Source organism: Falco naumanni, chromosome 1, assembly GCF_017639655.2.
Source record: "Falco naumanni isolate bFalNau1 chromosome 1, bFalNau1.pat, whole genome shotgun sequence".
Lineage (NCBI taxonomy): Eukaryota > Metazoa > Chordata > Aves > Falconiformes > Falconidae > Falco > Falco naumanni.
The window spans coordinates 58,097,748-58,124,665 of NC_054054.1; the positions used below are offsets into that span (position 1 = coordinate 58,097,748).

At 38.2% G+C, this 26,918-nt stretch overlaps 1 protein-coding gene across 2 annotated transcripts in view; it reads right to left on the reverse strand.

Annotated features, from left to right (window-relative positions):
* Positions 1-581: 581 nt before the first annotated feature.
* Positions 582-26,918, reverse strand: part of USP46 (ubiquitin specific peptidase 46) — a 28,017-nt gene continuing 1,680 nt past the window's right edge. For both annotated transcript variants that reach the window (XM_040595578.1, XM_040595568.1), the window contains exons 2-9: positions 15,633-15,713; positions 14,652-14,865; positions 12,142-12,371; positions 8,604-8,680; positions 3,117-3,200; positions 2,630-2,827; positions 1,833-1,911; positions 582-833 (exon numbers count right to left, since the gene is read on the reverse strand). In XM_040595578.1, coding sequence (XP_040451512.1) covers positions 732-833; positions 1,833-1,911; positions 2,630-2,827; positions 3,117-3,200; positions 8,604-8,680; positions 12,142-12,371; positions 14,652-14,865; positions 15,633-15,713 — 1,065 coding nt within the window. In that variant the 3' untranslated portion in view covers positions 582-731. The remainder of the gene's footprint in view (positions 834-1,832; positions 1,912-2,629; positions 2,828-3,116; positions 3,201-8,603; positions 8,681-12,141; positions 12,372-14,651; positions 14,866-15,632; positions 15,714-26,918) is intronic.

The window sequence follows — 26,918 nt, forward strand, 5'->3', positions numbered from 1 at the left end:
CCACTCCTTTTCTTCCAGTGCTCTGTAAGGTCTGAAATCTCACCTCATCTGTACCATCTCATGATAAACAAACTGACTGGACACACAGAATTACTTAGATCCACTGTAATTTAAATCCCTCTATGTGCATTTTAGGCCTAGGGTTATGCACTGGAAGTTTTTAACAACCCTAAGCTTAAATGATTTTGGAAGAATATCTTTTCTGCAGCAGAGAGTAACATGTAAAAAAATCCCCTATACAATCATAATTCCAACCATCATGAAACAGATTATTTTCCTTACACTTAAAATGGGTAAGTATATGTCAGGATGTATTTAAAGGAATGCATTGTAAACCAACATGCCCCAAAGCCATTTAGAAAGTTTTAAACAATTTTGCCTTAAATGCAATGAACACTTCCATATAAAATACTACTCTAGCTGGATTGGGTTTAACAGTTGACATCCAAATCTTATTATCTGTAAATGTTAGTCCATATAAATTCCACTAAAATCTGACTGCAATTAATTCTTCAGACTTAAAAACTACAAACAACCCCCCTCCCCAAAACAATGTTCCGCATGTCAAAAATGGACAGTTATAGGCAATATCACATAGACCCTTTAATAGGAGACAGAGTGTATTATCGTTCAACCATACAAGATGTGGTCTGTGTAAAAGTCAGTTAAGGGGGGCCATCACCTTCTTTTGCGTGTAGCATCATTGTGTGCAATTGTCACAGTGTGCCAAGTCACTCTCTTGATTGATAGAACAAAATATATCCAGACTCTGAATTTTTTGATATATCAGAGGTCAGACCATAGAATTCTTCGATAGCTTGAGCATCTATTTTCTGCAAAATAAATAAAAAAAATCAATGGGCAGTTAGGTAAAATAAATACCAAACACAATCTACATGACTGTGTAAACACAAAAGACAAACCGAGTTATTTGTTTCACGGTAGCAATTTTCAAATTCTGCTTGCAATTTAAGCAGGGAAAGGGTAATGCTCAGGGGCTAAGCCCCATTGGTCTCAGTCATGGAAGTCAATAGGAATGCCTGCCTCAGTGAATCTAACGGATTAGGCTTTTTCCAATAACAGAGAGACTCTTTGGAATGCAGTAGTGAACACTGTTAAAACACATAAATGTGACCGTGTGACCCCGTATTTCTGAAATTTCCAGAAACCGTCTTCAAGACACGTCCCATTCAATGTCCCAGTGCTTACTTTGCCCACTGGATTTACCCTGGGAAATCAGACTTAAGACCTCAGTTTTGTCAAGGTGCCACAACAGCGTAAAGGGTTGGCTTAGTAAAGAATTGCAGAATGCTTAGACAGAAACTGTAACAGCTGTGGGTCAGATCCTGCTTTAAGTTATATTCAGATAAACCCAGATCCATTCCAGAATCCAGATTTTCTTGTAACTTCCCAATTGTTCGAATATTAAAATTGTACAGCAGGGCTAGCTATACGCAGTCCAATTTTTCCAAGTGATACTGCCAAGGATTGCAAAATAGTTCCCGGATATTTCAGGTTCTAATGAATTAAGTTGATTTTATTAGACATAGAAAACATTCCAAATTAAACCCTTGAAGTCTGATATTAAAAACGTTTGATGTTGCTCTGAAATAAAACAACTCCCTCTGACATTGACAGAGTAAGAACTGCAGGATTAATAGGGGGTTTTGCAGTCTTATTTCCAAACAGAGTTGAGCTACATGTCACATTACAACCAAACTGTGGCTTTGCAGACTAGTAATCTATACCCAGATCTGGATCAGAATTTTAACTACAAATAGAGAAGAGAATATAAACACAAAAGCTGTGCTCGTGACCTTCAGCATACTGACCTCTACAATGTCATCATCAAACAAGAGCCAAAATCCATGACTTTTCACAATAGTAATATAATGTCCCCGATTCGGTCCACTGGAAAGACAAGCAAAACCACAAACCACAAAATATTAGAAGATACTATTGAGTCCATTTTGATAAGTCACATTTCTATATGCAAGCAGACTGAATTATAACTATTATGCATAACGTATTAAACACACCCCTGGTGGTACAGTAGATATTTACTCCTTTCGCCTTTTTACTGACTTGTTGCAAAGACTTCATCAACTGAAAACTAAATGTGTTGTTTTCATCTGTGTCACGACCATTTACAAATTAACCTATAGAACACAACAATTTGCTCATTGCAGGCATCAACTATTGCAAAAATTTTAAAAAAAATCTGAAGTAAATTTAAAGGGGGAAATTGTTTGGTATCAACCATGAATATTTAGTTACATATAGTCATTGAGAAGAGGGAGAACAAGTCATATTCCTAGATCCTCAAGGATTTTTCTGTGTGTTTCATATTTGACAATACCCCATATGTGGGAAGCTTTATTAAAATTATCATTTTCATTGCCTTGACAGGAGACCAAGGTGATCTGTTGTAGGGCCTACACGCTAGCAACATCTGGCCCTCACAGAGTCCTGGCTCCCAAGCTCTCTAAGTGGGCTGATGAGGAAAGAGAGAGCTCCATTAATTCAAGCCAATCTTGTGACTTTTGGGACTTCCCACATTTTGTCAGGCATGCTCTGCCCTTGGCAAATGTCTGGCAATAAGCTTGAGGTATACATGAAAGTATCTTACCTTCCACAGTGAACAACAACGGCTACCAAGTCGTACATCCGATCTAGGTTGACAGCATCGCCAGATGTGTTAAAGAGACGTAACTCCAGAGGAAATACTACACGATAAGACAGCTTAGTATACCTGTGCAATTGCTCCATATACTTGAACCTCTTGAGGTGTAAGGCAAGAATCATTGGCAGTTTTTTTACTCTCATCCTGTGAAACCATTAGAGTGCATATGATAAAGACCTGACCAGTTCAAAGCCATTCTGTCTTTCCTTAATGAGTAAACGTTTGCATTACAAAAGCACTTTGTAAGTAACAATAGTCAACTTCCAGACTAAGACATATGTAATAGCTTTGAATCTGTCTGTAGGCTCTCTGGCCCACACAGAGAATGCAGTTGGGGTGTAAGGCTTCTAGGTATCTAAATACAATAATAATTAAGGAGGAGGTTTGTCAAAGCCCAGGAGGGCCATGGTGAAACACCCTGCTCTTCACTTACCTTTTCTGTGCCTCTTGTTTACTGCAGCAAGTTTCGCAGTAGTATTTCTGTTCACTACATAATGTCTCTGTGTTACTGAAGTCTCTGTAAATAAACACAATTATCAGTTCTTAAAGGATCTTTACACTTTTGCCCCACTTGGGCTGATGAAATGGAACCTTTAAAAGACACACAGGATGAAATCCTCTCTCCACCAAGTCCAATTTTCTGGAACATCTGAAGCAACTGTGTTGGGGTTTGCAAAGGGACTTGAAGTATTTGGCTGCTACAATGCCCTGTATTAGGAGCTGAGGCCCTCCATATGATACAGATGGAGGGTCAGGTATCTCAAAAAGGGACTTATATCCTGGTCTCTTATGTACCAAGGGGCTGCCTAGACTTGGATGTAGTCACCAAATCCATCCAGTCCCTTTTTAAATTATTTGCAGAACGGAACAGCTTCAGGTGCATTTGTGTCATCCCCAAATAGCTCACAGAAGAAATAAACTGAACTCGGTTTTCTGCATCCTCTAACCTCTTGAACTGCCATCCTTAAGTTATTTGATTATACCTTCTTACTGTCCAAAAAAGGAAAAGGTCAGCTAGTATAGAAGATTTTGTAAATCCTAATCAAGTAAATACACTTGGAAATGTTTCTGGATTGCACTTTTGAAGTGATAGAGGCAGAGGAAGGTTTGATACTGTCTCCCAGTTCACAGACAAGATTTGTTGGAAGTCAGTGCTGATATGCTATGAGGAGTATCTTAGGTACCTAAAACATTTAACTGTAAAAAAATGACAGTAAATTTTTGTCACCTCTAGTGCTACATTGCAGCTGAGCAGGTGTTTTGAGAGCTGTAAATGCAGACATATGCACCTGTCTTCTGCTTTAAGCACACAGGTTGTCTTGTGATTTTGGGCCTTAAACAGATATATCTGAAGTACAGACCTGTCCTGTTGATTGCAGCTACACTGTACCTGATAGACTTCCGAACTCCAGGCAAATTCAGATCTATTTGGGCCCAATAAATTCCATTCTACTATTGCAGTTCACACACTGAATGGCATGGTCTGCTCTCACAGTAGGCAGAACAAGAATCACCTTATAAAGGCAAAGGGAGGATTCTGGATGACTATTTCTTCCTGGCATCATCACCACAGGGGAAGACGGAAGAGCTGAAGACCATATAGATTGCCAGGGCATGGGTATTAGAGGTTATTTACATAACTTCTTAAAAGGGGAGGATTTTCCATTTCCAAGTTCTATGTCCTTTAAGGTTGACAGAGCGTACAGAGAGGTACTTCTATGACTGGATATTTATTCTAACTGAGAATGCTTTTACTGGGTTTTTTTCTTTATATGGTCTTAAAGAATTTGATCAGAAAGTGATGAAATTTAGGACAAGATACATCTCTTGAAAGACAAGTTGCAACAGAACTTTGATCATAAAAATATTTTTTTATCTAAAATAAAAACAAAGCATGATAACTGGAAAGGATTTGTTTCAGTGGTAAACATTGATCTTGAACACTGGATTTCACATTTGAATTTAAAGACAAAATTAACTGAATTTAGCCAATTCCTTTGAAAAACATGATAACCTTTCAGGGAATCATAAGTGAAGAGATGAAACTTTAGAAAATGCTAGAGACAGATTATATGTGTGGGGAACGTAATGATGCAAGATTCAGCAGAATGTCCTTGTGTTGAGTTTTAGGTCTGCTGTTAAGGAAAGAGTCTGATGTTTGTTTTCAAAGCCTACAGTCTTGATTTAAAAGAAAAACAAACTTGTGGAATTCATTAGTTTCCTTCCTACCTCAAAGAGAAGCTATGGCAATAATATTTTTCTAACATAAAGAAACACATACAGATGGTAGAAATTTCATAGAGATTGGTTTGTTCTGTGCCAAGCCTCCCATGAACATGAATTAAACTCAAAGAGTTTCTGAATTTCTTTTAAAATTTATTAATTACTCTGAAGCCAGTAATACCTAACATTTTAATTTATAAGTTGACTGCTATGGGAATTACATCTGTGAAAGCCAGAGAAATATGCAAATATTTGATAATCTGAGGGACGTTCCCTTACATCCCTCTTAGCATTTGTTCCTTTGTCTTCCACTTCCACCTGAAAGGCTGTTACCCTACCTACCAAGGCACAGTCACGGAATTTAGAGGCACTACTAATTCCTGTACCAGGAACAAAACTTATGGCATATTTTATAAGCATGAACTCTTTCCTTGGGGGGAGGTATGAAAGTGACAAACAGATGCTTTTGCTGCCCTTTACAACTGCAACTTCAGTACCTGTTTCATCAATACAGAATGGCACTTCTAACAGATGTTGAACAGTTAGAAACAACAGATCATTGACCAGAGTTCATGCAAAGTCTGCACGTACAAGAACTATAGGCTTGAGGAACTTTTCTTTATACCTGCAGAGCTAGTTTCAAGGCTTCCATTAACAGGCCGATCTCCATTCTGTTTACATGGTATTTAACAGAAGAAAGGAATTTTTAAATACACCTACTCAAGATATAATAATTTATCATTGACCTCATATGCTTCCACAGTCCGTCTCTCTACAAGGCGCCTCTATGCCACAGTGTGAAAGATGCTTTGTATTGTTTATATGCATAAATAATACGCATTTTCTGTTTTAAGAGATCAGAGAATTCTTAGTGGAATAAAAAAGCACAAGCAGACTAGCTAAAAGTCAGGATCAAATGAACTGGTAAACTTCGCAACTGCTAGTGGAAATAAAAATAATGGATATGTACTATATTTGTTACTAGACTTCTATTGCCTCAGACCTGATTGTCTACCCTGTGGAGTTAGACTATGCCAGAAGCTTGTAGCCTTTGGACCTCTTATGTACACACGGACCTTTTCAACCTGAAAAGCTACAGAAATAACTATGAAGAACATTCATTTGTAGTGGCAAAGAAATTCCTTCTATTTAAATGTTATCGTGCAGGTTTTTTCTTTAATTTACCTTTTCATTGCAGTAGCACTCAAAGCTGTAAAGACACAGCAAAGCAGTTGTTAAAAAAAAGGAAACAACAAAGTTCCCAAAATGAGTAATAACTTGGCCATTCCTACTAACGGAAACCACAAAAGCACTTACACTTCATTTAATAATGCATAATACCATATAGCAAAAAGAGGAAATCCACAGTCTAACTAAATATAAGTTTTCTAAACAGATAGACATGCTGTTAGTGTAAAAGACTATCAGAGCAAGTGATGACTGTCTTCCTGTTTAATCTGTAAATAGCAACCTGTATCTCTCACCTCAAGAAAAGAAAAAATGGGATTTTGCTTTCCTTCGCTTCCAAAAGGAACAATGGGTGGACTTCAAAATGCATGTCGTGCTGTTGGAGTAAAGGCAGATACTATACTGGGATGTATAAACAAACTTTTAGGGCATCCGTTCTTCTCAGGATTGTGTAGATCTCTGCTGGAATATTGTGCCTAATTTTAGGCAACTGCACTTCAAGAAAGATAGTGTCCCAGGGAGAGCTTCAATTGGAGAGAAGGTTGAAGAGTAATGTACATAAGCAGAGATCTAGAGAAGAGAGCCTGTGAAAGAAACGTTGAATGACCTCAGGCTGTTTAACTTAAAAAGAAAGGCGATTACATTCTTCCTGTATGTAAAAGGCTGCTGCTCAGAGGAAGGGAAGCAAGCCCTGGTTTATGCCCAGAGCACCCAGGGCAGGCAGAAACGGGCTTGAACTGAAACAAGAAAGATTCATGTCACACAGCGGGAAAAACTTGTTAATAGTAAGAACAGGAAGGACTGGGGTAGACAAGTGAGCTACTACTGCTAAAAGACCTTTTGTAACAGGTTGGGCAAGCATCCTGTCTGAGGTGGAGATAGGGACTAACCTCTTGGGGAGCCTCTCAACCCCACCATCCACCTGTTGGCTGCAGTGGTGCAAGTGTAGTTCTTCCACGTTGTAAGCTACAGCCACTGGCTCTTCAGAAATGCTATTGGTACCTTTATTGAAGTATTCTGTGACTTTGCATAAAACAGCCTTTCCAAACAAAACATTTCCAGGAAGCTTAAAAATGAAGAAATGAAATAAAAATATGGAGAAAACTGAAGGACAGATGGTAACTTATGTACAGCAGCTGTTTCTAACAAGTTCACCAGGCTAAGCTGTAAGAAAAAGTCAGTGCTCAGTTTCCAGTAACAGTATAGCACAGAACAAAGTAACAGGTTAGGAAGGACTTGAGAAGATGCACACTTTAGCCTCCTTGCACGTCAGTGTGATTTCAAATTGACTTTGAACACCATAGGGAAAGGCAAGTAATGCTGACAATGAAATGGCTACACTGAAGAATTTAAAAGTGTGCAAAGAAAAGCCTGTATACCAATACTGATTCAATTATCGATGACCATGAACAGGCAAAGATACAAGGGGGAAAAAAAGAAAATAATGCGCTCCTTTCCAAAGCTGCTCTTCAGTTTGCTCACTTTTTAAAATGAGGCTAGTTACTGCCATGTGGAATACCTCAGGGCTACAGTATCCTATAGGAGACTGAACAGAAGTTGAGAATGAAAAAACTTACTAGATCTAGTACTTTGAAATGTAAGAGAAGTTACTTAGTACCATTGTGGTATCCTCAGAGAAACCACTGCTTTCTGACTCAAAAAATGGTTAGTACCTCATATACTTTCTCTTTCTGTAACTCTCAGCTTGGGGTTAGATGCCAGGCAACCCTTTCTAGGTATTCCAGAATAACTTTTAAATGCAATTTCAAGCTTGGCAGAAATTTTGGAGCTTGAAAGAGTAATTTGACCAATTGATAATCAGTACCTTAGAGAAGCAACATATTGTCTTAAATCTAGGTATTGGTTTATCAATGCCAAAACTCCAGATATTTTAAATCTTTCAGAATAATAATCCATGCAACTCTGAAAATTATTTTTATCTCTAAAGTATTTGTTCAATACTTAAAGAGTGTACTAGGAGCAGAACCAGAACTTAGAATAAAAGATTTCTCCCCATAATTTTAGGATAAGACATAGAATAAGGAATTTATCTAGTAGAAAATTTCTAGTAGAAAATTATCAGTAGACTTCTGAAATCTTTTGCCCTCTAGGGACTCTATCACTCACTCTGAAAAGCACACACTTGACTTCTAATATGCACGTGAGTCCTAATCAACAAAGCACTTGAGCAGAAGCTCACTTTAATCCATTTGAAGCCAATTATTACTCTGTAGCAGTTCTTCTAGATGACAAGGCAATCAATTATTTTCCCCAAGAGATGACTTTTTTTCTCTTTCAAACACATACATTGAAAGAGAAAGTGAGTACACCAAAATACATTAATGCATATTTTGTCATTAGAGGAAATATCCAGTTTACGGTCTTTTTCTTCTCCTTGGGAAAAGTTCAAAACCCCATGTTATTCTGCTTCTCTTTCCTGTACTTCCTAAACCTGCAAAATTTAGCAAAGTCAGACAGAACTATCTGCCAAAGAGACACATTCATTTACCTTAGACAGTGTGTAATTGATGTGTTCTGCTCCACATCAACAGAAAGGTCAAGAAAATCTTCATCTTTGCTACTAACCTGTTGCAAAAAATATACATGTAAAATAGAGACTTAATAAAATGCCATACATCCAAATGCTGTTTATATCTATTCGCAAATGCTAAAGATAGAGCAATTTCTACAGAAATAAATTACACAAAAATAATTCATTTCATTTTGTTAGTAGCTCTACCAATTCAGCTTTCCTATCACTTAATTTCCATCTCTTCCACTTACCCAAGCCCACCAACCATGGGCCAGTGACCATAATCTACTATTCATTAAAGGGGGGCCACCACTGCCTATATTAGCTGTGACTGGTGCACTACATTATGTTTCCTTGTTATGCAACATAGCCTAATTTCTTAATTTTACTGGAATTTTATTTACCCTTTGTATAATATATTACACTACCTAATCACAGTTTATGCCCTACATAATTACTCTTACTATTAAGGATCCACATAAGTATCTGTCAAGAAATGTCATATTTAACCATGTTATATTTTCTCTCCAGTGAGATTTCAAAAGGCTGGGTTTATATTTCTGGTCAACACAGCTGCATTTCCCCATTGAATGTTGATCCTGATCAATAATTTTGACTAAAAAAAAATAAAAGATCAAAGGTAAAAATAGTAAAGTGATAATATTTTGCAAAATCATTTTTATTTTGCCAATGTTTTTTAGGCAAAACAGGAGAAAAATTCCAATAAAGAGCTTTTTTTAAGAAAAAGTAACCCCAAACATTTTCAGAATGACAGGTCTTGATTTGTGTTTTGAAAATGATTCTTCACTTAGAGTATTTAATCTTGAAGATGATGTAAAAAAGCTCCAACCCACCCAAACAGACAATTGGTATAATACTTCAACTGAGTTAAAGAGACTGCAGAATTACTTACTGCACATGAATTTAGTCATATTCATAACAACCAATTCTGTTTACAAAATGCTGCAGTAACACTTCATATTTTGCCTCCTATGACTACATTTCCTTAGACTAACTAAATCAGATGACAGGATAGTGAAGTTCAAATCAAGAACTTCAGTGAGGGGTTGAATCCATTGTTCTGATGCAAGTTCCTCGTCGTCAGATTTCTGCAGTTCTATGGATCTGAAAGTTATATACTACTTTCAGCTCATCTTTGCATGATGTCAGGGATCCTATAAACACGGTGAATGCAACCCATATCAGTTCTGAATCCAGAGGAACATCTTTAGCAGGATGAATTCTAATATTATCAAGGATGTACAGAGGCATAACACACACACAATTAAAATGAACAGATTAAAAATCCTCCCTGAAGCATGATTTGACCCACAGGGAAGAGGAAACCACAAAACTGGCAGCAATCAACTGCAGTATAAATACACAGCTAGAATCTGAAAGATAGAGCAACAAAGCTTCAGAGAACATTGTGTCTCTATGGCTGGAACTAGAGTTCTGTCAGACACACTGCATATCAAGAAAGAGGTTAAATACTTGGAAAAGTCTTTGGCAAGTATAGTGTTTCATTGGAATACCGCAAAGAAGCTAGGAATTTAGTCACTGATTCCAGCATATCAAATATTTACTGAAGGGGAAGATGAGCTAGTTGGAGTTAGAGTAATACAGACCAAAACAAAAGGTAGTTGTAAAACCAGATTCAATGTGTACTCTTTGTGAGTGAGAATAAGAACTGCTGGAATCTGAATGACACTTCATGCACTACATATAAATGTTTTAGCAAAGGAACATCTTTTAATTCATTTTACTATTTCCTAAAGATTTCAAGATACGATAATACAAGAAAAATAAACTGGAAAAGTATTCTGGGTAGTATAGTATACTTCTGCATTCACAGGAAGCTACAGACAAGCCTTCCTACAGCAGCAATACCTGGCACTATTGTTTTCCACAAAGCGGTCACTTTGATTTAGTTTTGCAGTTGCCCAAGGACACATCCTGACCTCACTACAGTTTGTCTGAGTAAACACTGGCTATTAATTTGGAGTTAGGCCGCAACCTAAAGAAGCATGTCAGTTAAAAATTAATTCTACCTTTTCACTTAATTTAACTTGGTGTTATTACTTGGGGTTTTATAATTGAAAGAGACTAAAGAATTACTTTTCAATATCTCATGTTTTCACTTATACAAGCTTGTTCCAAACTTGGTCCAACCCCTTCTTACATGTTGACTATCACTGTATCTCTTTTATCCCCCCTCTCTGATCCAATTCCCTGGAGAAGTCATATTTTCTTGGAGTACAGAGCTATCCTTTATGATAAGAAATATCAGAATATATTCTTTTATACATCTGGTAGGACCTGGGTAGGGTTTATCTCACCTAACTTCAACTGTCTAAAGTTAGATATTTAACCTCAGCTTGCTGTCTGAAGATAGCTTCTCTGGGCACCTTCTCCCATCTTAATGCAAATAATCAAAAGGTGCATTTTCTTTAGAGGAAGTACTTGGCAGCAGTACTGGTCTGAGTTAGAAACACATTATTCATAGGCCAGATCAGTTTGCTGGCCCAACAACTGGAGCCAGGACAAGCTGTATAGAGCAGAATACCTGATATTGTTAAAAATATTGTTTCATGAAATAGCCTACTGACAGATGGAGAGAGCTTCCTGCAGGAGCTCCTTTGCAATCTCCACCATCTACAGAAGGAGCTGAGAAAACTAGTTCATCCTTGACACCTACCTTTTACAAAGCAAAAGTTATGTGAGGTTAATTCCAACCTGGTCTAGTGGAAGCCGTCCCTGCCCATGGCAGGGAGATTGGAACTAAATGGTCTTTAAGGTCGCTTCCAACCCAAACCATTTGTGATTCTATAATTCTGTGATTTTTGGAAGATCAGTGACACTGTTCTCCCCAAAAGAGACTTTTTTTGCTATCTGTGTTACTCTTTCACATAGCTACCTCAACCTCAAAGAGAGAAACTTCTTTTTTTTTTTTCTTCAATATTTCTTTTCCCTTTAAGTAGCAGCATGTGATTGAAAACCACATAAATTGATAGGAGACTTGCAATCAGGTTTCCTAACTAAAACTAGTTTTTACTCATGCTTCAAACATCAGAGACTTCAAACTGACAGCCTCTAGAAAATATTAGGGAGATAAAAGAAAACATATGGTTTGTTAATAACAAACCCTCTGTATGCCAGTCACATTCTTAGGATTCAATTAACACAAATTCATCTTAATATTTCACTTATTTGTGGAATAATTATGTGAATCTCTTTTCCCAAAGTTACAGTAATAAGGAAGGGTATTGATTAACTAGCAAGGATTTTAACTGTAGAGATATGTATTAGGACAGCAAGACTTGGCATAGGTTAGCCAAGTAATGCTTAGAAAAATAAATTTTTAGAAAAGAATATACTCACTTCAAGAAGTAAAGTCTACAGGAATATCCACAATTCTCAGATGTCTGAAAAGATTCATATATTTATATATATAAAATTATCTATCTATTAATGGGCAACAACTAAAAAAAAAAAAATCTATCCCAATGCTTACGGTTTCACAGTTCAAACATCTAGTTTCGTTAGTCAGTGTTCCCTGAAAAATCTCATGCACCCAGGTGAGTTCTTGTTTATTGTTCTCTTCAGCTTCATTCATGTTGCCATTTTTCAGTTTCCCATTTTGCTTTTCCTGTTTCTTCTCCTCTTGCAAAATGTCTGCGATGGTGTTGAGCAGGTAATTTAAAAACTCATGTGCATCCTGCTGCATGTAGTTGTCAAAGAGATCTGTGAAGAAAAGAGTCAAGATTTCTAAAGCTGAGTATATCCTTTCCTTCAAGAAAGCAAACCAAATTAATTATTTCTTTCCAAATACATGTACTGACCCTTGGTCAGCAAAGTGTTTAGAATCATGCCAAAGAGCAGTTTTGCAGTTACAATGGCTTCAGTGAAGCTCCTTTGGGGGAAGGCTTCATCTCACCTAACTTTAGCTGCCAAAAAAGTTACCATCTTCTTTGGAGTTGGCTGTGTAGACTCCCACTACAGTCAATGAAGAAAGCAAGAGGATGACTCATCCTAAATTAATTCCTTAGACTAGATGCCTAACTTTAGGCAACACTGATTCACACCCACACCTCCTACCCAAGTCCCTCAGACACTTAGGAACATCACGGAGTTTGGACAGTAAGACACATGCCTGAGGAAACTGAAGACATTGGATGCTGACACATGCTGGTGTACTGCATCTGGCTGGGACGGAGTTCCCTTTCCTTACAGCTGCCTGTACAGTGCTGTGCTTTGTATGTGTGGCTAGAACAGTGTGGATAAGGCACCAGTGTTTTGGCTGTTGCTGAGCAGTGCTCAGACAGCATCAAGACTGTCCCTCTTCCCCCCGACACCAAAGGCTGGTAGGCTGGGGATGATCAAGCAGTAGGGAGGGGACACAGCTGAGACAGCTGAACCAAACTGACCAAAGGGATATTCCATGCTGTGTGACTTTGTGTTCAGCAATAAAAGCTCAGAGAAAGGGGGAAAAAAAAAGGGGGGGGGGGGGGGGGGGGGCAGGCATTTCTTATTAAGATGTTTGTCTTCCAAAGAAGCTCCTGTGCATACCAAGGCCCCCTGCTTCCTAGGGAGTGGCTGGAAATCACCTGCTGATGGGGGGTAGAGAATAGATCTCCTTTGGTTTTGCTTTGCTTCCACATGCAGCCTTTGCGCTTTTTTTTTTTTTTTTTTTTTTTTAATTAGACTGCCTTTATCTCAACACAGAAGTGTTTTTCATCTATTTTCTCCCCCTGTCCTGCTGAGGAAGGGAATGAGAGACAGGCTTGGTGGGCACCTGGCAGCCAGCCAAGGTTAACTTGCCACAAATAGTAATAATAACACCACCTAACAAAGTTCATTTTTCACATGCAAGTCTGATGAGCAGAGACTTGTCCTCTTCAATAAAAAATGCTTACAGGAGAAGGGGAAAGTATCTCAGTGGTGATTTAGTACAGACTTCTCCAGTGAAGGCTTAGTTTTCCCACCATGTTGAAGAAAAATGAATCTATGTTCCCAGAAATGTGTATTTTTATCCCCCTGCTCCTCAAAAAGCTCACATAGATGTCCTCAGAAAATATTGCACAGATTCTTTGGCTTTGCAGTGTCTAACACATAAGCAGGTTAATACACACTAAGTCTGGCCCTAATTATAAAAGCTGAAAACATAAGATCCAGTCCGCAAAAGTGATCCCCAACACTCGTGGGGGCATTTATCACTAAATGACTCAGCTAACTTTGTCACAGTTTCAAACAGGAATGAACAGTCTGCCCATTTATATGCTGTCACCAGGAAGCAATTTCTTCCAGGTGTTTGACTCTTACTTTGCCTCTTCATTCAAAGCTCCCCTGTTTCTAAGCATACCACCCACACTGATATGAATCCAGGCCAAAACGGAGCTGTGTGGCAGGCTTCCTTATTTCAAGATGTTCCTCATATCCCTTAGACAGAACTACTTAGACAGATTAGGCATATGCTGTTAGCAACCTAGTGCTTAAAAAGGGCCTGACGCTTCACAAAGTGAGGCTGTGCCCACAGCTTCTAAGAACAAGAGCAGCAGTTGACGTGTAGTCCACTGAACACCCCCACATACGGTTTCCCATCCTCCAGGGTGTTTTGTAATAATGGTGCCTGTAGCATTCCTAGGTCACACAATTTCTATACTGCCAGCTGCTCTCCATCTCTCTCTGCCATACTCCACAAAAAACAACAATCAAAAAACGACAGCAGAGTGCCACCCTATTCCCAGCCCTAGCTCCCTGTACAGTGTGGTCTGTCCCACCGGGCTGTGAAAACATCATTAATTCATGCACCTTTGGGAACTTACGGGAACTGGTATGGTTATTTCAAGCACAATCTCATGTACACAGATACTAAAATATTCATATCTAAACCCCCAAAAGTACTAAAAGCAACTTAGAAATCTAACCTGAGCATCTGATTAATATGACCACATTGCCCAGTATTTATTTATATGCTCCTGATCGATGTGTGAATGTCTAAGAGAATCCCAGTTTCACACTTACCATTCTCTTTTCGTAACCTTGATATGAACTTCTTTGGTGGAATAACTCCAACTTTCTTCTTCTGAGTAGCAATACTGTGGAAAAGATCTGCCAGGCAAGTCAAGAGATTTTCCTTCTTTTTCTGTTGGGCCTTGTATGATAATACATTTTCCCGAAATGGCCGGCAAAAATACAATGCCTGCAGCACGGAGTTACAGTAGCAGGTGTTCCCAAACTGCCATATAAAATTAAAAACAATCTTAATCCCTGTGCATCACAATAAAACTCGTTGCTTCATTCAGCCTCTGGCTTCTGTGCCCCTGTCACATACCAGCCATTTTGCCATGCAGCTGCTGTGGGAATATATTTCCACACCCACATCTGACACTTCACAGGAAAAAACTATGGTGTTCTAAATTAACTAGGATACAAAGCAGAAGTTTCCACTTGTAAGAGATATTTATTGTAGTGGATTTCGTTAAGCTTGTAAGCTGCTCAGTAGAGAATGACTAATGTTTTCAATGGAAAGAATTACTGTATCTGTTTTATTTATATGAGAATAAACAAGTGATTAAACTCTTCTCACTCATTCTCTCCTAAGTCAGATAACAAAGCTGCTCCTAAGAGTGTCCCCAGCGCAGACTGCTGCTCCTAAGCTTGTACATGCTTCCGTCACATCTTCCCTCACATTTCATAGCTAAACCAGACTTTTAACTTTGTTGAAGTTCAAATTCTAATCCCTGGAAACACTCACAGAACAGTAAACTGTTTTCTCTGTGGGCGTATGAAGCTGTCTTCAAATATCTGATACAGTTTTGCAACCCGTTTTATGTAAAATTGAAATGTGAGCAGCACTTTTTCAAAAAAAGATAATCCTACCTTAGAAAAGGGTTGGGGGAGGAAAAAAAAAAAAAAAAAAAGAACAAACCAAAGTTCAAGTAATATCAAAGCCACAGTTCTGTATATGGTTTATATTGTTTGCCTAGGGAAAATGGTACTTACATTGACCAATCCAAAGTAGTGTTCATTGATTGGAAACTGCTCTGGGCCAATGTCTTTTTCCAGAGCAGAGGCATTGGTGCCCTATAAAAAAAAAAGAGAGAAGAGATTGTTTAGAATATTAAGATACTAAAAGAAAGTTGTGGACAGCATCAAGTCAGAAACTCCTTTTCTCCTTGCAGCTACAATTAGCCAAGCTAACTCTTGTCTTAGGGGCAAGCATGACAGTCACATAAGCCAATAAAAATATTTGCAGTTCTAGACAGGGGAGCTGGCCTGGCCTGGATACTCTAGTAACGGCTGAGTAGAACTGAGCAGGTCACAACAGTGGTTCTCCCTACACCCACCTCTCCCTTATTCTTACTGTGTCTGCGAACAGCCAGATCCCGTTACCCTCTTGCCTCATAGAGATACTTGTCGATCATAAGCAAAACTCTTAGTTTTCTTGGATAAACCAGTTCCTAGATGTAAGACTTGAATTGGTCAGCAGCCTTTAACAACACCTGGGCTTCAGACTGGCACCCGGTTCTAGTAACAACATCACAAATATTAAAAGCAAGTGTAACATCTGCCGTTTTGTGCTGTCTGACACCAAAGGGTGCATCAGCCCAAGCACTGTTCCATCTCTCAGTCACTGCCTCTGTGTGGCAAGTTATGTCCAGATGTATCTTCACTCCAACAGCAAAGCTGCTTCCACGATTACTGCTCTCTGAAGTAAAACTACTAATCTTGTATGTTACCTGCAGTTTTGCGATATTAAAATACACATTTTTAAACAAGCTTAGACTACGAAGCAAGCAAGCAAGATTGCTGCCAGAGCAAATGTCGTAACTGCTGTCCACTCCATAAGCACACAGATTGCTGCAGGACCTCACGAAAAATGCTGTATTTGGACAAGTATTCCCTACATAAATTGATTCAAGACCTATCAGCCAATTTTTAGTCTGCATCATAATTTCTTTATTGACATCATACATTTATTTCCTTACTGAGCATGCTCTGCAGTGTGAAGCATTAATATATTATGCCTTAGAATTTCCACCACACAAGAATAGCACAGTTGGTTGACTTTCATAAACCCATGTAAAATGCCTCTGTAAACATGTCAACATGTAAAACATCTGATCACTTCTGAAATTTCCTGGGTTCCTGAGGCATGTTCAATATATCATTTGCTTTGAGACAAAGCTAAGGGTAATCAAATTCAATAATTCTGGTGTCCCTTCCCCACCTTCTCCCCAAAGCCTGATTTGTGTTTCCTTACTGCACCTACCATCAGCACTGTGTGCTATATTAGAATATTATTTCATGTCAGCTCATCAAAAGAAGATTTAAGTCAACAGAATCAGTGGTGTGAAACTAAGCACAGGTGCTCTTTGAGAATTTGCAAGTCTTGAAAGTAAAACAGCTCCTTCAAGTTGACAGCTTCCAGGAAAGATCCAAATATTTTGTATTTCACATCCCCTTATCAGATCTCTTTCCAGTCTCTCCTCTTTCCTCCCATACATGCAGCTCATTGCTCAGACCAAGTGTATGTGATTTCCCGGACATTCCCCTTGAGACTGAAGTACTTCACCTGCACAAGACTCCATGCAAAGCTTAAGGGATATTCAGGTTCTGCTAAGCCTCAGTGAGAAACTTGGAAAAATGAATAATGTATGCAAAGCAATTATTGGCTACCTTTCAACGGAGATGACAGTGTGATAATTATGTAAGTTCCATATGAAGATTAGTTTCTTTGCTTGGAAAGTCAGCCTTGCCAAAGATGCACAGATTCAGCAAAGCATCCAGCTTCTCAAGAGGTAGGAAACTGATAGACATTTGTCTATCTGATATTAACAGCAAAAAACCCAGCCACTGTTACCCTCAAAACCTTGACTGATAAAAGAAAAACATGACTACAGAAGATTAATGCAGCTTCTGAAGAAAACCATCTTCACATTAATATTCATCGTATAGCTTTCAGATCAAAGCAAAGGTTTTCTTCCATTACACTTTTAGCGTTCTAATCAAGCTCCCTAACATAAGAATGAAACGGGTGTTTTTCCAGTTTTGCAGGAAGTATTTTCCACACTGAAAAAAATTCTCCCTCTAGAATTCATGGAAAATAATATCTCTAAAAAGTAACCTCCTACTCTTTCATAAAATACAGGTTAGTGTGTGCTGTTAGACAAGTAGAATGCAAATGCTCTGCTAACTAGTTGCTCCTACAGTACTCATTTGCCTTTCCTCCAGTGCCAGGGTTTCTTACTTTGGAGGATGCCATCTGGTTTGACAAATCCTTTCTAGCATTTAAATTGTCTTGTAGATATTGTGAGAAAGAGGATTTACCAAACAAAATTATCGCTGAAAACCAAACAAATCCATGATGTGCACTAACTGATCTTCATACAAAAACTATACATTGCATGGAAATTTCCAAAGTACATCCAGTTGTACTCTTAGTAACAGCTTGTCATGGAGCTTTACCTCCCCAAAACAAGGCCTTGGCTGTTGCAAATATTAAACAAAGCACTGTGTGCTGGTTTCCCAATGAAAGAGAGGGGCTAAATTCAGTCTTTGGGTAAGCTGACATAATTCTCATGGACTTCATTAGGAGTTGTGCCTTCTTATATCAAGGGCAATGTCAGTCTGGTTTATTTTAAGGTCTCCAAAAATATACTGTTAAATTCATAGAAGAAGAAGAGTAGGAAAACGGGTAAGAAGCACAGAGACCTAATACTTCAAAGCAGGATATATTTCTCACATGGAGAAAAAAATGTAGACAATTTAGTAAACTCAAACCACGCCATGTTGCACATACATTACATGTTTTGTATCAGCCATCTCCTCAAGAAACAGTTGATATGTGGAATTTTTTCCAACCAAAGTATACCAGAAACTGTACACCCCAGCCAAGTTTAAACTAGAAAAATATGTTATTAGAGATGTGTTAAAGATGATTCAGAACTCAGTTTAAACCAACCATATCAATCACAGAAAACATGTTAGCCTATTGAGGTTAATCTGCAGCAAAAATCAACCATGACTATTTAACATAGTTTTAAGCATGGTGGTTCTTGCTCCCACTCCCAGCGAGTCATTTTGGTCACTTCTGCAGTGAAAACCTGCTCAAACATTTTTAAAGCAATCCATTCTCTATGACTTTATAAGCGGTCCCATGCTTCAGCTGGGAGCAATATCCTACTGCAGCTGAGTCTACTGTAGTTTCATAATAAAACAGCAAGAGTGGCAGTGCAGCCACAGAGCCTGAAAAGAGGACAGACGTAAGTCAAGGAACTGGGACTATTAAATAAATTCATATCAGGGTATAGAGACAATAAAAGAGACTGGCTCCTTCTTAAAAGTATACACTAATGAAGGAAATGCAACAAGGTAACTGTGGTGGCCAGACCTTATGAAAACAAGAACTAGGTCAATGTGGAAACTCCTACTATGTATTCTGTGGTGTTGGTAAACCTTGATTTCTCCGAAGTTTTACCACTTAATTCAACAACCATTATTCACCGTTTAATTCAACAATCAGTACTGAGCCCTTATAAAACAGCAAAGACATACAGTTGGAGACAAAGCCAAGCATGGGTCAATTCAGGCTAAGCCAAAATTTCTATCACAGCATCACTCCAAAAACTTTCTGGCCATATGACCTGTATTTTTTCCTTCTGTTATTTTGCTCTAGGGCTTCCAATGGGTAAGTCTGCCAGTTCTCTTTTCAGCTGAAATTTCTAATAATGTTGCTAAGAGTTTCATTTGTTCTTTGCATCACATGAAACAGATTAAGTAAAAAAACCTCCTGTTCCTTTGCACTTTAGCATGTAAATAAAGTAACAGTGCAGGGAAAAAAAAAGAAAAAGGCATCTGATTAGATCATTAAGTCACATGTGGCAAAATAACCTAAATAAAATTATTCTATGGAGGATGAGAAATGTAATAGAGCTAATATGAAAGATACTGCAAGCAGAAAACAGACTAGATTTTCTACTGTGACAGAGCTATAAAAAATGGCACTAACTTTCTAGAAATATGCATGTGCTTATTTGAAAGTAAATGAGTCAAGTGAAAAAATTAGGACATTTCATAAGTCACCTATGGAAAACTTATTACCTAGGTATCACCAAATAAATGCAAACACAGCATGAGTAACCATCAACAAATAATATACAAACTAAGAAATAACAAGAAATCTCTTGTTCACAAGAAAATTTTAAAAATATAAGAAAAAACACATAAAAATTGAACAATGAAAACAGGAACGTAACAAATACATGAAGAACACGAGATCAATGAAAGAAGATGGCTGGTCCATGACAAAGGGCTTCAGATCATATACAGCTGTTAACTACTTTTTTTTTTCGTAGTATTCAGGGAGAGTGAGAGCAACATGCTAGAAACAAGTTGTTTCCTGAAGGGAGAAACTGAAGACTTAAGACAAACTGAGAGTGATGTCTGGGCTGGTAGAAGAGAAATTAGAATAAAAATAGAAATGGCTTCAGGGTCAGGCAGCCTGAGTTTCAGGATTTTGGAAAGCAAAGCATATGGAAGGGAAGGGAAAAAGAAGGTAAAGAAAGATGTGTAAGGCCTCCTGGCCAACAAACGGCATTGATGGATAACTCAAAAGAAAGGAATCAACTGTAAATAAACCCCAAACTTAGCTCCTAGAATCAACACAAATTAAGCAAGAGTAAGAGAAGAGCAAGCAATATCACACCACGCAGTATATATGCAACTGCTTTCAACAGACACATCATCTGTCCCCAGTGTTGGACTGTGACCACCCTCAGGGACAACTGCACCTATGGTAAGTAATTGGAACCACTGAAGCAGCCTTCCTCCCAACTCATTGATATTAAATGCCAAATCCAAAATGTTTCTGTAATTTTTAAAGTGTGAGTCCCACAAGATGGTTGAACTTCACCAAATCAGCTTTTTTTTTTTTTCTTTCTGCAAAGAAATACTTTATTGTTCCTCCAGCTAAGCTATTTTGGGTCTTTGTTGCCACAAGAAAAAAGATAAAAGAGAAAATGCTACAAAAACCACAGGAAATCATAGTAAACAGCAAAAGGATACTAGCTAACAAAAAACCCACTGTGTAGTCATATTTTTAGAGGAAAGGTGTTCTAAGACAATGTATCTAGATAAACTTTTTGTGCTTTTTTTCAAAGAGTTTTCTGATCATTAATGCAAATGATAAAACCTTGAAAGGAGATGTCTAACTTGTTTTTTGCTGGATGTACTAAACTATCCCTAATCACAGATCTCAGTATTACATATACCTTAAATAAGTTAGCTCTTTACTCTGCGGTGACTAGAGAAAAATTGAGAGGCCTGAAATCCTGAACCTTAAATCTTGAATAAAGATTTAAGGCACTCAGTCTTATATAGCTTATAAAACTTGGTTTTCACAAAGCATAAAGCAACCAAGTACTGGAAGTGAGGTTCTAGTGAAGTATTACAAGTACAGTATCTACATCCTTAAGTATTTTTTTTAAAAAAATGACCTTTAAAGTTTCCATGATTAGACAACCTTTACCAAACTGCAACTCAGTATTCTTTCATGAGTCTGTCTCTATTCCCAGCTTAATTATTCTTGGATTAGTGGCACTCAGGCTTTTGCTGGAACAAGTAGCAAAAACTTTTCTTTTTTGGCCAGTTTCCTTCTTCAGAAGACATAACCTTAAGATGACATCACAAGTGAAAAAGAGACTGAGGTTTGCTTACAGGCTATAATTTCTTCAATAACATTTTTGTCTGGGCCACCCAGACAGCATACGTGGTGGCTCAGAACATTCTAAAGGCAAGGCACCTTCTAGACTTCATCACAGCTGCACCAGCTGGAGTATGCTTTGATAACCTGGAGACAGAAGAAAGAATATCTTCATTAAATCTCAATGTAACATGAGTTATGAGGGCTGCAGTTATGTTGCAAGACATGTTTAGAATTCAAAATTGGTTTTGACAGTCAGTTTTTAGTAATGTTTTTCTTCTAGAGAATTGTTGTAAAAAGCTGGGACAAGTGCAAGATTCTGCACATGAAGAGAAGAATCACCTGTACCCTGTATATGTACAGAATGGCAAAGAGCTAAGGTAGTACTGCTAAAAAAAAAAAAAAAAAAAGGAAAAAAAAAGTCGAGAGACCACAGTATCATAGTGTAGTATAAGATGAATAAGCATTAGCTATGCTGTGCAATTTCAAAAAAATACAACAACAAATGTTGACAACATAATGAAATTCTTACAGACAGCAGTCTACAAAGTTCTTAAAGTAACTTTCCTGTTTCACTTGTCACTGGTAAGACATCCAGGTTTGGGTGCTAGGTTTCAAGAAAGATGAAGATAACTGGAGAGAATCTGAAAGAAGGCAGTCAAAATGACAAAACACTAGAGAAAAATGACCTATAAAAAAGGGTTGAACAGGGTTGTGTTGGATAAGACAGAAAAGGCAGGGCATGACAATATTTTCAAGTACATAGTTTGTTACTGAAAGGAACTAGCCTGTTCTTGATCTCAAGGGTGGACCAAGCTCAAATTACAGTAATGTAGGTTCAGGTTAGGCATTAGGAAACATTCTAGTCATAAGGATATTGAAGCCTTGAGATAGACTGCCTCGAGAGATGATGTAGTCACCATCACTGGAAATCTTCAAGTCTGACAGGCATACGTCAGAAATAATACAGGTTTATCAAATGGAATTCCAGTAGACAGTTGGAGACTTTATTATCCTAGGAGTTTAGATGCAACCATTATTAGGTCATCAAATTAAATAACCACAACACTCAATATCCAGTAATGGCTGGCTTGAAAGCATCAGCAAAGCAGTCTTCTCTGCAAAGGCTGAGCATACCCAAGAATGCGCTTATAATGGAGCCCTGACACTGGAGCTGTAAGCTCGTTCCTTCCGCAGAAGTACTGATGTACAGTGGTGTTAAGAGTACGTAACATGCATAAATGTGTATAAGTGTATCTACCAAACAGGCAGCCAAGGACAGCTTCATGAGGCTAAAGGAACTTCAGCAGAAGAGACTTTGCTGACTGCTTCTCTGACTGGCCATGATTTACATTCCACAGACTGTGGCTCTTCAAGTCCATCAGAACCTCACCTCCTGCATGACACTTGCCCACCACACACAGTTAATCAGGGTCCAGAGTCTGCTTTTAATTCCATTTCTTCCACAATTCAGACTTACTCAGACTTGCTGAGCTGTAATTAAGAGGTTCCTTTATTGAAGTATTTAGCATAACCACTGGTTTGCTCTTAATTCAGCAACTTGAAGCCAGACTCTATGCATCTAGAAGAAATACACATCGATTACACGTTGTATTGACAAACTGTCCTGTTGTCCCTATCTTCTAAACAAGTAAGTGAATGATCACTACTTTAGCCATAAAAAAGGTGTTTACACAAGACAAATCTCAGTCATTAGTCCAGGTCATACATAGGAAATGATGTATTAGGATGTTTCTCACTTTGCATGTCCTCCTCTATCAAAAAAAATTAAAAAATCAATCTTTTGATGGAATAAACACTTCCTGCTTGCCAGTCCAGTATCCATTTTCCAGCCATACTGTCAAGTTTCTCATTACTTCAGAAAAGTATTACAGTAAGTAAACTTCACATTCTCTATATTTTTCATATTTTTATTTCTATGTTTTCTATACGTGTCATACTGAAATTGTGCACTCTTGAGACTATACTTCTAAAAATGCATTGTTTGAACTGCCTGGAACTAACCTTTTCAGATGTAAAAATCTGTTTTCCTTTATCAATCTAAATATGCCTTTGGATAGCTGTTTTACTATCTTCATGTATTATTCTGCCTTAATCTCTGTTTATGAGAAGTTTTAAAAATCTCAAAGAAATATACACCACAGGTTGTCCAAATGAATAAATCCAGTTGAAAGTCATAGTGATCAATTTTGTAATCCAGTAACACACTTATTGTACAAAGCAGAATTTGACTATTTCTAGAGCATTACAATTGTAATTTGTTTTATATCAAGTATTTTCCAAATCTGTTTGTAGCTTGAGTTCTCATTCTGCCAGTGCTCTATATTCAAACATATCCTGCAATGAGTCTCTAAAATCATGACATTAAAAACAGGCAAGCAAACAAAAAATCCAACAGTTATTCTTACTTGCTTCCTGAAAGTAGAGACTCCCAGGTTTTTAGGCTTTTCCCTACAACTAGTTTCTAGGATGGTTAGAAACTTTTGTTTGTTTTTAAAAAGCTGAAATTCACAGGTATTCACATAATTCCTGGTGAATTGTGTGAATGCTTTCTCAAATAAAACCACCGATTGTTATGAAACTCATAGACACTACAAGAAGAACGGGTAACATGAAAGCCCAATTAATAAGAACCAAATTAATCTGAGGAACTGCAACTTTTTTTTCCCAAAAGATATCTATACAGCAACTACCAGGAGCAACTGTGAGGTATCTCAGATGATACTTTGCATCAGAAGTGATCCAACTGTGTTCAGAATGTCCTATTTATGAAATTGACAGAGGAGTGCTCTGAAGTGCAGATCAGATTATTTGAAATACTAATCCAAAACTATGAAAAGGGGGATTAATACCTGTTCTCAGCAGAATACTAAAAGGTATTTAGGAGAGACAGAGTCCACGGAGCTTGTCAGTCTTCTCTGTAAAAATGTATGTCAATACATTTTGAAATGGTTAGATGTCCTTCACTGCACGTAACAGTAATATACCTGGGCCACCGCTGCAGCATGAGTTTAACTCAGAACTCAAGGCTGTACCAAAAGTTCATCAACAGAGAAACATACTGCAAAGGATGTCAGTAAGCAATGATCCTTAAATGCCAGTATGCCTATCTGCCTTTGAAGCAGCATTCTGTACTTGAGTCATCAGGTTATCTCCAGAAACAATAAAAAAAAGAGGATTACAGCATCCTAGAGGCTAAAAGCACATCCCTAGTTTGTGCTACAGTCTGCAAGGATTACATGGTACCAGCTGTTGGTATTCCTTAAACAGGGTTTCTTGAGCGTATCTTATGCTTGTTCACATCTACTATACCTGTCCTACATAAAAGCTGATTACCTATTGTATACATCCTTCTGTGGTGGACCTCACACGCAGGGTGGATGAACTTTCCCATGTCTGCAAGGCAGGCAAGAGGAACTTGGGGACTAGACCTCCCGTTTCAGTGAGGGTGGCCACTGTGTCCACATAAGAGTCCCACCAATTCCTTCAGGCACTGTTGCCTTCAACCCCTCCACCCCAGCAGAACAAGTTTTAACTCTTTGGTCTCATTAACCAAATCAGTGAATAATAGCTAGGACTATTGTTACTATAACTAGGGGGATGAACCTGGTAAAAGACAATAAAGGAATCTTGTTTAATTCTAGAAAGTTGTGCATTTTAATATTTACTAGAAATAAATGTGCCAAGTAGAAACTTTGCACCTAACATTTTTTCTTAACGGTTAGCTCCTACTGTGTCTGCCTCAGCATGTGAGAGCTTACCCAGTGAATATATATAGTACTAGATCTCTTCTGCAAGCAGGTTAAATGCTGTCCCTAGCTTCCTTGCTTCAGTACATTTGTTTTGATCCTTTCTGGAAAAGACTGAAACTCTACCATCTTCAGGAGACCAAGATGACAATCTGAGATACTAGACCTCAGGCAGTCAATTGAATAGCAAACATACATCCTAAAATGCTGAGTAGCCAGGTTCCTCTGAGCTAAATTCATTCAGCTCAATTTCATCTGTTTTTCCACTTCAGGACATGAAAGTACTTGGACAAACAAACAGAAAAAACTTTGTCAAGAAAAGACTACCATTGAAAACATAATGTATGTTGCATTCAGAGAAGGACAAGTATTTCAGGACCAATCCTCACCTCTGTCTCTCTCCCCCAGCCCCTAGCCCCCACCCCCCAATAAAATCAACCAGGCATCATCCATTTTTTTTCAAGATTTAACAAAAAACAACAACAACAAAATCTCTATGAACACTCTCAAGTGGAATGTGAATGGAAAAAGATGAACAGCAAATTTTTTTTCATTCCTATGTTCAATGAGGTTAAAAACTTAGAAACATACTATTATGCAGCATTATATACCAAAATATATTATATTACCTAAGAATTATGCATATTTTTCTTATTCCACAAATTGTAAGTAGTTAATTCTTCAAGCACTATGTTATAGTGCAGGAGCAAGGTCTGGAATCCAACGTTTTTGTCTCGTAGATTTCTACAGATGCCCTAAATCAAACTAGTCCTGCAAATATTCAGGCGTTATACAGGTAAAAGGTTTTCTAACCTTCCCAAGTCCCACGCTTATGGAGGGTTGTCATAGCTCCTCCTACAGACCACTGAGTTCAAGTCCGGTACCACCTCATCTAAGCAGACATATTTTGGAGGAGCCATAATGCAGTGTTGCAAATACTTCCAAGAATTTATGTTTCTCTTACAGCCTCAAATTCCTGTAGATGTCTGAAAATCTCAGCTTTTTTTCCTAAAAGAACTTCTAGTCCCTGTGGGTTATCCAGAAAAGACTGAATGCGATCAGCACAACACAACATCTCTAAAAACTAAGTACACAGACCACAAGGAATACATAGCTTTAAAACGTTACTGTTGTTAAACCAACTTCACCTTCTGTCACAGTACTGGCCTTGAACTATGAGCCTTTGTATGCCTCTTCTGCCTGAGGCTCTAATTCTTCCCTTCAGTCTCTCCATTCCTCGGATGCTACTTTGGCAGGATATACTGGCAGCAACAGCTGAGCAGCACACCATTCGCACAACCTCATGAGTTTTGCTGTGAATCCATTCAGTCTTTGGGAGAAGTGTACCATATACAGGTGCATGAATAGTGGAGTTCCTAGTACTGTATGCCAACGCGAAAGTCTTTCAACCACCCAAGAGTCTCCAGCTCCCCTCCATGCGGTGCTCTCTTACGCAGTCTGCAGGGCATCAGGGCATCACACCCACCATTCACCAGCAATAAAAACCGGAGCCTACCTCAGAAGGAAGGTAAGTGCACCCAGGTTTTCTCCTCACTCCTGTACTGTTTCCTAAACCTTTCTTTGCAGTATCCCTGGCCCACAGGACTGGAATTCATTAAGTTTAGAAAAGTTTAGAGAAGTTTAGAAAGCTACTTAGTGTTGGTGAAGAACGGTGAGCACCAACATCATTTTACCCCAAGTCTGGATTTTGTATTAAGTTCTTTTAACCCCAGATCCAACGCTCCCTCTCTGCATTTCAGAGCAGGCGTTTCAAAAGGGAGGACTAGGACTTAAATCAGAACTGTGCGTGGGATG